Consider the following 18,170-nt stretch of genomic DNA (forward strand, 5'->3'; position numbering starts at 1 on the left):
GTCATCCAGAGGACTGGATACATACGTCGTGCAATCATAGCAAACTAGAGATGGCATTGCGTGCAACTGATCATCTGGTTTCAGAGCGATTGCACCTTATTTTCTAGCCTAAATAGATCCTGGACGTCAAATAATGATCAACCGCTTACTAAAATTGTTATGCAGCTTATCATTCAATACGTAACCTGTTCTTTGCTCATTAATCGTCCGGAGGACTGATTACACACTTCTAATGAGTTTTGAACAGGATCAGAGCGATGTGTGAGGTAGTGGGGCTATAAGTATAAATCTTATTAATATAATAATAATTTATTCTTACAGAATCGTCATTGAACTCCATAAAAATGTCCTTGGTACATTTTCGCTCCATTTTTATTTGTTGCATTATTTGCACTGCTGGAGGTCAAAATAAAATCACAGACCAAAAACAAGCCCAGGAAGCCCTAGATGAGCACACTAGAATGGCACAGGACTTTCTTTATAAAGGCACTGAGGCTGCTTGGACCTTCAACACCAATATAACGGATTATAATCAAAGGCAAATGGTATGAAATAAATACTATATATATATATATATATATATATATATATATATATATATATATATATATATACTAGTGATCAAAAGAAAGTATACACTTGTTTTATCTACATAATTAGTATGAAATATTGTTCTGGTATATTAAAAACCTATGTGTAATCATAGTACTATCATTTATCTTTCATTTTGTTAGAATTTATAACGTTTATGATTGATCTTGTATGCAACATAGACTTTTTAAAACATGATCTTCAAAAAGGAAAGTAACAAGTCAAAACATACACTATAATTTTAACAAACAATGACATTTTAATAAAACTACTCATGTTCAATTCATTTGAAGTGAAGGTGAATCTAATTCACTCAGTAACGAGTATGTCACCCGTTAGCTCCAATCACAGCATTGCATCTCGTACTCATGGAATAGGTCAATCTGGCCAGCTGGTATTGAGGAATGTTATCCCAAGCTGTTCTTATGGCGTGTAACAGTTGTTGTTCATTTTTCGGGTCTAATGAACGAACTTGGGGGCTGATTATGTTCCACATATGTTCTATCAGATTTAGAACGGGGGGTATTGCAGGCCACAGGCTGATAACGTTCACATTATTTGCAGCTATATTATTACAATAGTTCGGTGGGATGGTGCATTGTCGTGTTGAAGTTAAAATTTAGGATGTTCATGAAAAAATGGAATAACATAGGGTTGTAAAATGTGCTGGATGTACCTTGCACCGGTTAGGGATACATTTACATGGACTAGAGGTGTCCTATACTCTCTGCTTATTCCAGCCCACATCATGACATGTCCATATCCTCTGTTTGGGGATTCCAAGACACAAGAATCGTAAAATCTTCGGTAACAATATAATCTACCGTCATTACTTCCAATCACAAAGCGTGATTCATCTGAGAAGAGAACAAATGACCACGCATACGTTGTCCGGCGCAGATGAATACGGGCCCCCACTGAAGATGGGCCAGCCAGAAGAGAGTAAATGACCACGCATGCGTTGTCCAGCGCATATGAGCACGGGCCCACTGAAGACGACCAACCGCTGATGTGGTCTAAGAAGTTGTCGCATCAACGGACGTTTGCGATAATGTCATGCTCTCTAGGTCTGCGATGAACAGTGTGTAGACTCATTCGTGCACCTGGGAACTCGAGCGCAGTTTCAGTCGCCGTCCTAAAACAATCCCGTAGATACGTATAAAACGGTCCTCACCTTGTGTTGTTACTCGTGGCCTGCCAGTTCGATTTCGGTCTTTTACCGTTTGTGTTATTTCAAATCGATCCACTAAGGAATATACAGTTCTCCTTGTGATATTAAACATTCTTACCACATTGGTCACAGACTGTCCAGCTTGAAGATGACCAACGGCACGTGCACGTTGTTCTAAACTAAGTCGTGGCAACGCGTAGATTAATGGATGGTATTTTGTATTGTGTTTTCCTGCCTTGAAAATAGTTCAAAAAGACACGGATGACAAAAAAAAATTAATCTACACACTTCCTGTGCACTGTAAGGTGATAAAAGGTTATTTTTGCACGTGCGCGACGTGGTGAGCGAATTTTAGGTCAAAAACAAAAGCATCGACTATCGGTACATAGAAAGGCTAATGGTAAACAACTCAGTGGAAAATCATTAGCCTACGTCAACGGATAAAAAAGTAACGACGATTTTAAATGTGTATATTTTCTTTTGATCGCAAGTATATATATATATATATATATATATATATATATATATATATATATATATATATATATATATATATATATATATATATATATATAAACATTTGAAAGATAATTAAGATAGTTTGACTTCTACAACGTTGTTGTCGAGCGTTGCTCTCATCAGGAAGTGGAAGTGAAATTAGTGACAGAATAGACACCACAGTAAAATCTAACGCCTTCATCACTATCAAAGACCATAAACCAAACTTTCGCAACAACGTACAATGCCGTCTCATAAACCCATGTAAATCACAAATCGGAAAAATAAGTAAACAGATTTTAGACAGAATCAACACCAAAATCGTCAAGGAAACCGAATTCAACCAATGGAGAAACACCGCTGAAGTTATCAACTGGTACAGAAACACAGAAAACAAACAACGATAAAACGCAATCATCTTTGACATCTGTAATTTCTACCCTTCAATCACCAAAACCCTTCTCCTCAAAGCACTACAGTTCGCGAAAACCTTCGACAACATCACCGAGGAAGAAACACATATTATCCTGCACTCGAAGAATACATCACTTTACAATAATGGAATAGCATGGACAAAAAAATCAACAAACTTTGATGTCACCATGGGAAGCTACGATGGAGCAGAAACATGCGAGCTCGTCGGACTATATCTACTTTCTCAAATGCAAAATCTTGATATAAACATTGGACTATACAGGGACGACTGACTCGCATTGTGCAATAAAACACCGAGACAGACAGAATTAATAAAGAAAAAAATATGCAAAATCTTCCAGGACAACAATCTGAAAATTACAATCGAAGCCAACAAAAAAAAATTCGACTTCCTGGACATCAACCTAAACGACGGCACCTATCAACCATTTTCAAAACCCAACAACATCCCATTGTACGTTCATAGACACAGCAATCATCCGCCATCTATAATAAAAAACATCCCCGAGAGCATTAACAAACGACTATCTAACAACTCTACAAACAACAACATATTCAACGATGCAATCCCACCGTACACAAACGCACTACAAAAAAGTGGACATAACTACAAACTAGAATATGAGGAAGAGACCATTACCACCCCAACAAAAAAACGACAAAGAAAACGACACACTTCTATCGGTAACAAATTCTGCAATCTACTACAAAAATGCTTCCCTCCCGGTCACGATCTACACCCAATCATGAACAAAAACACCATCAAAATAGGATACACCTGCGTGCCAAACATACAAAACATTATTTCCTCCAACAATAACCGAAAACTATCACAGCCAGATCAGCCCAGCAACAACCTAGAGAAAAAATGCAACTGTAGGACCCAGACAACATGCCCACTAAACGGCAATTGCCTGACTCAAAACGTAATTTATCAAGCCACAGCAACACGACCAGACACACCAAAACAAGAAACATACATTGGCCTCACCGAGTGTCCATTCAAAACCAGATACAACCTGCACACATCTTCCTTCAGAAACATACACAAACGACATTCTACTACACTAAGCGAACACATTTGGAACCTCAAAGAAAAAAACATACAATACAGCATCACATGGAAAATCATCTCCAAAGCACAGTCGTACTCCCCCTCTTCTAAGATTTGCAACCTCTGCTTGGAAGAAAAATTCTTCATCATCACTAAACCGAACATAGCACACTCAACAGAAGAAACGAACTAACTTCCTCATGCAGACATAGAAACAAACACCTTTTATGTAATTACGAACCTCCATAAACACGAATCTATAAAAATACGAAAACACAACAATCTAATTTCACTTCCACTTCCTGATGAGAGCAACGCTCGACAACAACGTTGTAGAAGTCAAACTATCTTAATTATCTTTCAAATGTTTATAAATAGCTCCTTTTATACTAAAGTTGAGCACTATTATTTCATGGTTTTTGTTTTTATAATTTATATATATATATATATATATATATATATATATATATATATATATATATATATATATATATATATATTAAATTGGAAATGCCGACTGATGAAATGGAGGACATGGAAACGGTTGGTTCGGCTAAAAATACGTGAGTGAATTTATTTATTTTTATATGCTCTAACCTAAATTATCGAGCACTCTCGTACCTACAAGTGCCCACCAACACTCATATATAAATCATCACTTCCTGATGAGAGCTAACGCTTGAAACAATATTGTAGATGTTGAATAATCATAATTATACTTGAAAAATATATATACCCTATTTCTTTAACTTATGTAGTCATTGGGATTCATTTATTCTATGTTGCTTATCTACAATTTGTTTTCCTTTGGTAAAACCAGTTAGTCGAGTGGAATAGATGAAGACATCATTGCTAGAATCAAGAAAGCGCGCCAGGCCTTTGCAATATATTGAGACCAAATGGAAAGCTCCAGCATATCCAAAAACACTAAGCTTAAAATATTTAATACTAATGTTAAAGCAGTCCTGCTCTATGGGTCAGAGACTTGGCGAACATCCTTGACCACATTAGCCGAGATACAAACTTTTGTCAATCGCTGTTCTCGACAAATCCTCAAGTTAAAATGGTTTTACAAATTGCCAAGAGCAAACCAAAAGCCAATGGATGTCCAGGTCAGACGCAGAATGTGGCGATGGGTTGGCCATACCCTGCGGAAAGAGCCCTGTAATATAACCAAGCAGGCTCTCGAATGGAACCCACAGGGCAAGAGAAAACGGGGTCATGCGTCTCCAATCTTACCTGGGGTGAGGCAAAGGTCTGTGCCAAGGACATAAGAAGATGGAAGAGTGCTGTTGGGGCCCTATGCTTCGCCAGGAGCCAAGAGGCATAAACAAACAAACAAACAAACAAAACAAAACAAAACAAAACAAACAAATGGAAATTACTTGATATATGCTTTCTTTCAGAAAATTGCCCTAAATAAACTTGACTTTAAACTACTACATTTCCGTTTGCATTGAGTTTGGTAAATGGAACTTTTGTCAATCGATGTAACTAAAAGGTTTATTTTAATTTCAGCTTGAATACAGTCTTACAAAATATAAGTATGCCCTAGAAGCAGCTCAGAATATGTCCCGTTTCGACACGACTAACATGGCGGAGTCCATCAAAAGAGAGATCAGAAGTATCATGAAAATAGGCACCGCAGGTCAAACAGATCAAACTAAACTCAAACGGGTAAGCCTTTCGTTATCATGGACGTCATAAAACAAATCATCTACACGTGTAAAACGTATATTTCAACAAATAATTTTGATTATCCAGAATGAGAGAATGTGAATAAATAGCCTTTTCCAATGACTCAACTATGCGCCGCTCAGAGCTGGTCTCGAACCCATCCAATCCGAAGGCGGGAGTCAACATAGCCGCACAGTAATAAGGAAACAACAAGTGGAAAAAGAGTCTTCTTCGACGGAGGATCGAATCTCATACCTCCTAAAATGTGTGATTGAAATAGTACAGACAAAGGACATTTAAATTCACTCGTCTTAAATTGGCTTACTCACCTGAGGCCATTTGACATGAAATTCGTGTCATGAATCATAATGTTGTAATGCCCTAAAATCTATAAAACTTTGAATTCTGTGACTCATTGTCTCAAATTGGTATTATTTCGAAATGAAACGTGCGCCGATAAGTAAATTTCATGTTATTTGTAATCTGAATGATCAAATTTGTGTCTTTCTCACTTTTAAGAAAAACGTTAAAAACAACATAAAATAAACAAAAAACAAAACAAAACAGCAACAACAATAAAATATAACACACACACACACACACGCGAACACACACACACACACACACAATAAAACAAAACAAGCAACCCCCCCCCCCCTCCCCCCTTTTCCAAAAAAAACAAAAAACTAAAAAAAAAAAAACAAAACAAAATAAAACAGAAGACAAAATCATGAAACCAAAAATAAAACCAAAAAAAAAAAAAAAACAAAAAAAACAAAAAAAAAGAAGACAAACCACAAACTTAAACATTTTTATAGCCACTCAATGTGCTCAAAGTGCTAATTAACCCCCTAAGCCAGCAGCAAGACTTTTAATGTCGGAGACAACGCTGTTTATGGTCGGCTCTCGTTTTACACCGGATTACGAATCCCTAATCCAGTGCTTATCCGCAGTAGTGCTGCGAATAGTGGGGGGTATCGTGGAACCGCTATTCGCAGAGGTACAAGCGCTCTCCCGACTCTGAAAATTAGTGAACACAACACTATTTCTGTTCAAAATGTCGTGTTGTCGAATGGCTTGAAGTTGAACGAGTGTGTTAGTTTGAGACGGAAGGAAAAGGAGGGAGGATTGAAACATTTTGTGTGACTAAGAATTGAGATTTTGAAAGTTTCAACTTTTCCTTCAAGAATTGGATTCAGTAGTCTGATGTCACGCCGCCCGGCAACGGCGGACATCTTGGTTCTAAACAAAGAAAATCATTACTTTTTATTCTTCATGCTGGCTAGAACTTTTCATATGCCTTGTGATCAGAATGTGTAAAAGTCAAAACATGATCAAATTTATGGGTTTTTTCCCTCTGGATAAGCTTTTATGCTCGCCGGAGAAATATTTCATACGGGCGTCCGCCATTGTTCCGATAGTTTAGAGCCAGTGTTACTAAGTTACCATGCGTCATTAGGAAGGGAGTGACGTTACGACTGTTGAAGAGTATTGAAACTTGTCAAGATGTTGTTTTGTTTTATTTTTGTTACCCCAATCCAATCCATGAAAATTTCACCGTTCACACTTTCCGACTTATTGATCATTCGTTCACATCTAAAAATCTAGCAGCTTATCTGTCAGATTACTTTAATGAGAATAGTTCCATCCCCGTTTATGGTATTATTTAAAGTTAGTTAAATATATTTTATAAAAGTTCCAGGAATATCTCTCTCTCTCTCTCACTCACTCTCTCTCTCTCTATCTATCTATCTATCTATCTATCTATCTATTTATCTATCTATCTATCTATCTATCTATCTATCTATCTATCTATCTATCTATCTATCTATCTATCTATCTATCTATCTATCTATCTATCTATCTATCTCTCGCCGTTGCTCGACTCACTCTCAGTGCTCCTGTAAATAATAGAAATTACTATCAATCAACTACCTCTACTACTACAGCCACCAGCACACCATCTTTACTACTACTACTACTACTACTACTACTACTACTACTACTACTACTACTACTACTACTACTACTACTACTATCACAGCAACCTCCACATCGTTATCTAAACTATAGCAACCACCCACCACCTTTGCATCATCATCCTCCTTGTCATCACCGCTACCACCCACACCACAACCACAACCATCACATCATCATCATTAATACCATTACCACAGCTACCACATCGTTATCAAAACTACAGCAACCGCCACCACCATTACATCATCATCATCTCACTACCACTACTTCATCATCAACACCACCACTACAATCACAACAACCACATGAACACCACCATCACTACACAACAGACACATCGCGATCGCCAACGAAACGCAAAAAAAAAAAAAATAAAAAAAATAATGATAATAATTTCTAGTAATAATTGAATAAATAAATAAATAAACGAATAAAAGATAATAATAAAATAAATTTAAAAAGATAGTAATAATAATAATGTAGTTTATTTGTATTTTGCTCCCAATCCTCTATACAATAAAGCTCTAGGCTCGAAGGCTACTACTGCAAACAACTGAAATGAATGATATCTACTAGTTTCAGTACTACTGGAAATAACGTATACGAACGCTATACTGCGAATAACGAAAATCTACTATTCGCAGTACTACTCTGTGAATATAGGAAATCCTAACTCGCAGTACTACTGCGAATAGAAGAAATAAATATTCGCAGTACTACTGCGAATAGAGGTGGCCTTCCTAATAACTCAACTTTAGACCGTACAGAGCGGAACTCAAACCCCTGGACCTATTGGTCCAAAGGCGAGTGACATTCAACAAGATCACAAAACCGCACCCATTCTTCTCACTTAAACACAAAAACCTTACCAAAGTGTCATGGTTTACAAAAAATTTAATTTTCGAGCACCAAAATCACCCGGCATAATACCTGGTGGCAGCGGCGTGGCGTATTGACGGCATATGGTGGTGCCATGATTAGAAGAAGGAAAAAAATTCTTAAACAGTGAACACGATTAAGAGGAGAGAGCACATGTTAAAAACTCTCTTTTTTTTGGAAGGGTGGGGGGAGGGTCGATGGTTTCTACGAGTGTACAAAACTCACAAAAACAAATAATTCATGAAAACAACAAGCCACAACACTGAGATACAAGTCCTGTAAGAAAAGGTCTTTGTAATTATTCTTTGTCAACCATTTAAAGGATTGGATTTGGTAGATAATGCAATCAATATGTGATAAATGTAAATCAAAAGAGAAAAGAAAAACCTATGACAGAAATTACTTACTTTTAGTACTTGTAAAGAAAATCTGCACGGCGATGTTTCATCTCTGCAAATCTTTTTATAATTTGTTTATTGAAATCGGGAATGGCATTTATTTCGGCTTTGTGAATTGACAGAATCATTAACGAATTTAACCGCTCCTATTTCATTGAATTTCACAAGAAATTTTTCACTCTTTTAAGGGTGCTAAAACAACGTTCAGGAGGTCAAGAAATACGATGGAAGTGGTCTATAGATGTCCATGATATGTCAGTGTTTGTTGTATCTGTAAAAAGTAGACAATAAAAACAAAAGAAACGTGTTTTTTTTTCTAAACTAACTGTGAGCCATTCATGTCTGTCATACCATGTCACTGAAAAAGAGCGTTTTCGAGATTTCCACACCTGTGTTAATTCAAAATCAGTTGGTTGGTGAGGAAATAATCTTTTTATTTCTAATTTGTCATCTAGTGTCGATCTCCCAAACGGTCGGTGAAGTAGAGAGTCAACTTGATTCATTGCAATTCATTGTTTAACAAAACAAAACTTCAAAGTAAATCTCAAATAATGGAAATCAGTGGAATACGATTAATGATTGCACAAATAAAAGGTAGATTCAGATCTTAAAGCATCACAAAGAAAAAATCACTCCACTTAAGTACTTAAGAAATTAAAAAATAGACCAAAGTATAACTGTTGACAATCTTCGCTTTCTTTCTCTGACACAAATACACACGCACAAACACACACACACATACACACACAGAGAGACACAAATAAACACTCATACACACGTAACCATCAACTCGGCACTACAAGCAAGACAAATGTTGGTAAAGTCGTCCCCAATGCTTCGTCTTGCAAAGAATTACTTTATTCAATAATCGTGAAAAAGAGGTAGGGGGGGGGGGGGATTTTGATATGTCATATTTTTAAGTTTTATGTTGTTTTTCTTTCCTGCTCACAAATAAACTTAACAATGATCAGTGTTTTTGACAGTTAATGTAATATTTTGGATGGCCGAAGTTACCCTAATTATGACGTCCAACGGTGGAGCTCTCAGATCCTGGCACAAGTCGAGGGTTTTTCCGCTATTTGAAGATAAAGATAGTATAATTCGACCCAGTTTCTCGCTCAATCAGCTGTAGCGATACTAATGGATAGAGCATTAACTGGAGCTCGGATTGCTTTGCACCACGGTGTTGATTCAGTCACTAATTCGCGCAGTGATGTCACCAACACACGAGTCGGCGCAGTGCGTGATTCGGAATCTTGAATAGAGTGGAGACTAAAAATGCAGTATATTGTTGGCGAGTTGGCGAAAGACTGTGGAGTTAAAATTTCTCAGTTTTATTTTTAATTAAATTATGCCGTTAATGATTTTTAAAAGATTGGTGTGGTGCCTGGCACCATTCGATCCAATGGCCCCACGCCACTGCCTGGTGGGGTCTTTTGACCTCCCATGGTAGGCAGGAGGTCACTTCCAATGTCTTCTATCACCCTATATCTTTTTTTTTTTAGTTGCTTTCTGTCTTTGTCTTGAGAATGAGATAACCATTTTGAACATATCTTGTAAACTTTTGAGCGAATTCCTCGAAATTGCGATCCTGTGCCGGTGATTTTAGGTGTTCTCAAACTAAATACACTGATGGTGTGTTCTTTTAATCAAAATATGTTCCATATTTGGTCCCCTTTGTTCCCCTTTGTCTTACTTTTTCTTTTGTGCTTTCAATTGTAAATCTATACACTTTTGACTATTCCATTTTCTTCTATTATAATGGCGTAGAAATGACCTTAATGTGCCGGAAGCACGCAAAACCCGACATAAAACGTTTTGAGTGTGTCATAAATGTAAATGGTAAGAAAGCCCCATACTCAAAGTACATTCATCGGTGACCTTGTAAAAAAAACCCCATAAAGAACAAATTATGCATTAAAAAAATTCTATTCGTTGATTTCAGCTCTCGGAACTAGAAATGGAAATGAATGCCATCTACTCCAAAGCAAAAGTTTGCTTTTCGGCAACGGAGTGTCTGGCCTTAGAACCAGGTGAGTAATCTCTGAATGATATTAACCCTTTGGATTTGGGAGAAAACTCGATTTTAATACAGTATACAATAACATAATTATAATAATGATGACGATGCCGATGATAATAGAAATAACATTAGTAATTATAATACTATTATTATTATCATTATCATTATTATTATTATTATTATTATTATTATTATTATTATTATTATTATTATTATTATTATATATTATTATTATTATTATTATTATTATTATTATTATTATTATTATTATTATTATTATTATTATATTATTATTATTATTATTATTATTATTATTATTATTATTTAATTTAAAAAATTATTATTATTATTATTATTATTATTATTATTATTATTATTATTATTATTATTATTATTATTATTATTATTATTATTATTATTATTATTATTATTACTATTATTATAATAATAATAGTAATAATAAAAAATAATAATAATAATAATAATAATAATAATAATAATAATAATAATAATAATAATAATAATAATAATAATAATAATAATAATAATTTGGCAACTTTTTGGTCCTTTTGGTTTCTTCTTCTACTTGATCTATCTGTCTTTTAAGTTCCCTTTCTCAGTGGTCTTTACGTATTCTTTCTTCTTAATCTTCTTTTTTGAATTTTCTCTTCGCACCATGAAAATATTCTTTACTGAGTTATTTCCATATCCTTTGCAAGACTTCAGTTTCTCTTATATGCTTCCATGTTTCAATAATTGAGTTACGACAGGATACTTGTCACTGACTGTATTAATAAATTACACTTACTTACAATCACTTGATTGCTCTATCTTTAACAAAAAATTCTCTCTCTCTCTCTCTCTCTCTCTCTCTCTCTCTCTCTCTCCCCCCCCCCCCCCCATATTTCAACGTATTATGAAAATTGAATTTGACGCCTTTTGTCGTTATATTTTTTAAAGCAATGTGTCAATGCGGAGTTACTACGACTTGTTTCTGTACTGAGAACGACCTTATAGCTAGGGAACTAATGGTAAAATTATGCAAATTAATGATGAAAGCACCAAATTTGGCACAAAGTAGCTTGAGACTCATGGACGGCTGGTAATAATGGGCAGGGTGGGCAAATACCAGCCTGTTTTTTTCAAGTTATATGCTGCATTACCAGGTCGAAATAATCTAATTTAAATTAGATAATTTTAAAAGTTAGTACTTAAACTTGATACTTCGTACTAAAATCAATTTGTGTGTATTTTTGATAGATTGCGAAACACCAGCACCCCGTAATGCATAAACCAGGATACGCTCCTGTTCTTTTTATCACCCCCCCCCCCCCCCCAACCACTCCACTCCGCCCACATCGTCATCTCATCGTCACGTCGCCTGGCGGTGAACTCCGATTTTGCTGTCTGGTCTCTCTAGTTCTAGGTCGGGCTACGGGGAAATAATTCAATTGGATTCAGTAGTCTGATGTCACGCGCCCGGCAACGGCGGCCATCTTGGTTCTAAACAAAGAAAATCTTTACTTTTTATTCTTCATGCTGGCGAGAACTTTTCATTTCCTTTTCATATGCCTTGTGATCAGAATGTGTAAAAGTCCAAACTTGATCAAATTGATGGGTTTTTTTTCCTCTGGATACGCTTTTAAGCTCGCCGGAGAAATATTTCATACGGCGTCCGCCATTGTTCCGATAGTTTAGAGCCAGTGTTACTAAGTTACCATACGTCATTAGGAAGGAAGTGACGGTACGACTATTGAATCCTATTGAGCCCACCTTATAAACCAGTGAACACTAAATACAGATTTTGGCAAACGAACTTTTTCTTATTTATTACCTTACTTGTGCTGGTACCATTTGGGAAGGTTCCAGTATTGAATTAAATTTATTAATTTACTAATATTATATCAATTTCGTATTAATTTGTGTTATTTTTATATATTTGTTTATCCATTTAAATTATTTCTTTTTTTCTTCTCGTTTTCTTTAGTGCTTCTCAAAACTCATTTAATTTAAATTGTTTTCTTCTTATTTTTTTGTTTGTTTTTTTTTGTTTGTTTTGTTTTTTAACAAATCAATTTGTTAGTTCTTTTTTTTTCTTCAAATTCTTAAAGTAATTACCGCTGTATTTTTATTGCCAGACTAAATATTTTTGCAAAACAATGTAATTTTCTATTGTATTCCCTCTAATAAAACAAAACACTTTTATTCAAAAGTCGCGGCTAAATAAATATATAAAATACAACCACCATTTTAGTTTTCTCAACAATTGAATTAGTATACGAGAAATACTCTTCTGAGAAAGGAGAGAGTTGAATTATAACTCAGTTATTGAGAAAATAAATACGTTTAAAGGAAGAGTGGGCAAATTCCGTACTTGCCCGTCCTGAAGCTAATATACATAAGATAGTTCGTGATGAAGAGGCGGGAAGCTAGGGGTTGGTTGGGTAAGGAGCAAAGAAAACACGGTCGTTATTGTGATAGTCTAACGAAGGCATGAGGAGAGATTGGTAACTTTGTTTTTGTTTGTTTTATTTTGACTATGGAACTGATACTTGTTATAGCAGACCTGCGTACTTGAAATAGGAAAATAAAAATCGTAGTTTTCAGGGTTAATAAAATCGTAGATATTTTAACTACCCTTTAAAAAAATCACCGGGATTTTTGTCTGTTATGATAGGTATCAAATTTTAACAAACGAGAAAAACTTATTGGAAACGTAATAATGATGGTGATTGATGGTGGTAGTGATAGTGGTGGTAGTGGTGGTGGTGGTAGTAATGATGGTGGTGGTAGTAATGATGATGGTAATATTATTATTATTGTTATTATTATTATTATTATTATTATTATTATTATTATTATTATTATTATTATTATTATTATTATTATTATTATTATTATTATTATTATTATTATTATTATGATTACTATTATTATTATTATTGTTGTTGTTATTATTGTTATTATTATTATTATTATTATTATTATTATTATTATTATTATTATTATTATTATTATTATTATTATTATTATTATTATTATCATTATTATTATTACTATTATTATTATTATTATTATTATTATTATTATTATTATTATTATTATTATTATTATTATTATTATTATTATTGTACGAATTTGTGGTATTACGATTGTTATATTACCATTTTTTCCACTGTAATCATATTGTATGATTTATTGGCGAAAGCCTAAGATTGAATAAACTTTGTAATATCGTATGGTAATCATCATTGTCGACGACATCGTCATTGTCATCATAATCATCATCATCATTAACAACAACAACAACAACAACAACAACAACAACAACAACATTATCATCAAGTACTACAATAGCAATAAAAACAATATCAATATCAACATCATCATATAATTTCCGTCATCGTCTCCACAACTATCATTCTAACCAACAGCACCACCAAAACCACTACCATAATTACATCCTCCCTCATCGCCTCCTCCTCCACCACCACCACCACCACCGCTACCACTATTCCAGCCACTACCACTACTGGCACAATCATTCTAACCACCAAGAGAGCAGTAAGGATGATGCAAACTAGAGAAACTAGAGTCATATCGTTGTTGTTGCTTCTCGATGAAAATTTTAAAGTTACTACTTACTACTGAAAACCAGTAATGTAACAGAAATATTAATCTCGCCGTTGAGGGATTAAACATCTCTTTAATTTTCGAGTGAACGAAATGGACTTGTATTGTCAAGGTGTTGTCGTATTATGCCTTGTCGCTTTATTTTTTAGTTGTACTCTCTTTCGTGATTCATTTTTGATTACGTTTGGAATAATTAAAATCTACGGGTATTGTCATTTCATTGTGAATGTGATTATTTGTGGTTGAAATATTTTTTAAAATTATAAGGTGAATATATATATATATATATATATATATATATATATATATATATATATTATATATATATATATATATATATATATATATGACCGATCATCTTTGCCCCACCACTATAAATGTATATATTAACATTGTTAGATGATGAGGATCCAACACAAATCCTTTTTGTAGACAAATGACTGTAGAGACCATTCGCTCTACATTCAATGCCATGCCTCATGATTGGCTACGAGGGTAAATGAATGTTGTAACATAACCCCCCCCCCCCCCCCCCCACCCACAAATAGCTTGTAATTTGTCAATAAAGTTCTCTCCTTCAACATTTCAATGAAATAAATAAATTATAAAGTTCCTTTTCTTCATCCTCAAGCTGAGATGTGTCTTTGGGTCTACTCCAAGGGATGACTGGAATAACCCAGGTGTGAGTTGCAGCGCAGCGCAGCAAACTGAGCTAAGAAGAAGCAGCTTGCTGAAAGCCACATAGCGCTGTGGATATCGAACTAGGCAACTTTTGGGTGCGTGGCTAAGTCTATAATGCTGAGCCTCACTGACCCCCCCCCCCCCCCCCCCCCGCTCACCCCTCCCCATCAAAACGTTACGGCAAGTTCCTCGAACTTTTTTTGCATGTCCCGAGGAGTTCGAGGAAACTGTGCTGAAGAGTACATAATTCAGGTGTTCCCTTTGCGGTACTGGTAGTATTTTTTTTCCGGTGTGCATCCAGAAAGTAATAGCCTTTAAATGTTTTATGTCACATACATTGTTTAATGTGCGGATGACACTTGATTTCGGATAGGAAGGACCTGGTTTCGAGCTTTGCTTGATGCAGAGATGAGTCCTTGGAAAAGGCTCTTTTCTCATATTCTCTCACCGTCCTAAGATAATTTTAAAAAATGAGCTCTTATATAGCGCAATATCCACTAATAGTGCTCAAAGCGCTTTACAAAGGGTCCCTGACCAGCAGCAACACATAACATGTAGGACGAGACATGACGCCTGCTGCGATATTACAATTTTTTTCCCGACAAAGATAACGCTGTTAACGGTCAGGTACTCGTTTTAAACCTGAGTACGGTGAGAGAATGCGAGTAAAGAGCCTTTTCCAAGGACTCACCTCCGATCCAATAGAGAGTGTCATACCACAAGACCGCACACTAAGGTGTAAAATGAGTACCTGGCCGTTAACAGCGTTGTCGTTAATAATTTATTGGCCTTTGATATTCCAAGTCCACTCTGCAGCAGACTGCTATTCGCTGACTTAGCACCTTTTTTTCTAATTTGGCTACAAATTGATCATATATATACATATATGTCTCAAACATTGTGGTAAATATTTTAAATAATATATATATAATATATATATATATATATATATATATATATATATATATATATATATATATGAGTGTTGGTCGGTACTTGTAGGTAGGAGAGTGCTTGATAATTTAGGTTAGAGCATTTAAAAATAAATAAATTCAATCACGTAATTTTAGCCGAAACAATCGATCGTTTCAGCTAAAAATACGTGAGTGAATTTATATATATATATGAGGAAGTTAGTGTCAAAACGTACTACTTTCCCATTAGGCGACTTTGAGAAACCGGACCTTTTTGTCGGTATCTCGCTTGTTTAAACACACATAATTACATATTCAAAAAGTTTTAACAACCCTAGATCATGTTGTACAAATAGAATATTGCTTGCACTTCAACTTTATTTGTAAATGTCAACTTTGTAAAATTAAAACTTTTTTTTGGGATAATATCCTATGTCAACGCGGAAACAGATTAAAAGGCTCCATACACGCACGGTTTTGATAGGCGTCCGAACCACGATCAGGCAAACCGGGGTGAAAACGCAATGTGTGTGGCCAAATACCTGGCCGATAAACCTAGGTACGGTCCATCGCTCGCAAAGCCCGCTTTGCTTAATATTTTTCGAGGCGATCGGCGATCGGGGGCGTGGCAGTATAAAAAATTGGACAATTTTTTTCGGATTTTCGTTGTTTTGACGTCAGATTCGTGATCAGCGTCGAATTTACAATAGGTTTGATACCAAGAACTATGTTTTTACTCCAAAAATTGATGAAATTAGAAATAAAATTTAATTAATATTGAGGTTATGTGGCCGACAGAACAGTGCTCCTCCCTGTTTTGTGGTATGACTCTCGCTTCCAGATCGGAAGGTTCAGGTTTCGAGACCCGCTCTGCGTTGCGCAGAGTTGAGTCCTTGGAAAATGCTCTTTACTCACATTTTCCCACCGTACTCAGGTGTAAAATGAGTACGTGGCCGTTCGTTGAATTTGTTAGGAAAAAATGTCACATCGCCTGACAGGCGTCATGTCTCGTCTTTCAAGTTTAATATTGCTGTTGCCTTGGAACCCTTGTAAAGCGCTTTGAGCACGTGGATATTGCGCCAAATAAATGCTGTGTTATTATTTTTTTAAAATAATATTTTTATAAATGTTGCGCCCGGAAGAGGTAGATGGCAAAAGTTTCGTTCTTGATCATCGTAAAATTTATAAAGGATTTCATACAAAATAAAAAATAGTTTTCATAATTTTCAATGTAATGATATAATAATATGCCAGTTCTTTTTTTTTTTTTTTTTCCTCCTCACCCGTTGACGCGACATGACGGTCGACCTTGACACAGACATTTGGGATTGGCAGATGCCAAAAAGCCTTGACTACGTGATGACAGGGGTGGGCATTGTAACCCTGAATTATACAAACAACGCGCTCCCCCCCCCCCCCAAAAAAAAAAGAAAAGAGCTGTGTGCGTGTGTGTGGTGGCGGTGGTGGTTGGGGGGGGGGGTGCGAATGCGAGTAGTCCCGAGGAGTACCCGTTTCACCTGCCACGGGAACACTGTCGATTTGTTTTATAAATAATAATAATAATAATAATAATAATAATAATAATAATAATAATAATAATAATAATAATAATAATAATAATAATAATAATAATAATAATAATAATGACGATAAATAACAAATCTTTATTGTCCACAAAATGGAAAAATTTCCGTGGTCTACGTTGCTTTTAAACTTAAATCGGATTGCAATTGTATTGATGTTATGCGTATTGGAAAAATACTCACGACATCTCCATCGGGGTATAACATTAACACACAAAACTGCAAACGCGAACGTTCATTGTCTGATTGATATAACTTAGTGATAAGTTAATTATAAAATGCTGTCTAAAAGCAATAACAACGGGTTGACTAACGTCAAATTCATTCCTTCTATTGATGCTCTGTGTTAAATTAAAATACTCACAAAGTCCGCCAGCCAGAAATATCACTCCAGCCCAAAGATCTACATGGAACCTTGAACGTTATAGTCTGATATATTTTAATGAGAACTAATCATAAAATGGGTGTCTAAAAACAATAACAATGGGATGAGTGACGTCAATTTGGTTCCTTCTATAAATATCCAAGAACTTTACTCACTCCATCCGCTCTCTCCTCCTTCAATACATATGAATCTATTCTCTCATCACTTTTTTGTGCGGCTATGCATTTGATCTTGTGAAATGACACTCGCCTTTGTATCGGACGGTACT

At 35.3% G+C, this 18,170-nt stretch overlaps 1 protein-coding gene across 1 annotated transcript in view; it reads left to right on the forward strand.

The window, feature by feature from the left end:
• The first annotated feature begins 327 nt into the window (after nt 1-327).
• The window catches only part of LOC144965565 (angiotensin-converting enzyme-like), a 69,030-nt gene continuing 51,187 nt past the window's right edge, over nt 328-18,170 (forward strand). Inside the window, exons 1-3 of the mRNA XM_078901050.1 lie at nt 328-545; nt 5,268-5,426; nt 10,629-10,716. Of these exons, the coding sequence (XP_078757176.1) occupies nt 345-545; nt 5,268-5,426; nt 10,629-10,716 (448 nt within the window). The 5' untranslated portion in view covers nt 328-344. The remainder of the gene's footprint in view (nt 546-5,267; nt 5,427-10,628; nt 10,717-18,170) is intronic.

The sequence above is a fragment of the Berghia stephanieae genome, chromosome 2 (assembly GCF_034508935.2).
Source record: "Berghia stephanieae isolate SIO BIC M18660-M18661 chromosome 2, UCSD_Bste_1.3, whole genome shotgun sequence".
Taxonomy (NCBI): domain Eukaryota; kingdom Metazoa; phylum Mollusca; class Gastropoda; order Nudibranchia; family Aeolidiidae; genus Berghia; species Berghia stephanieae.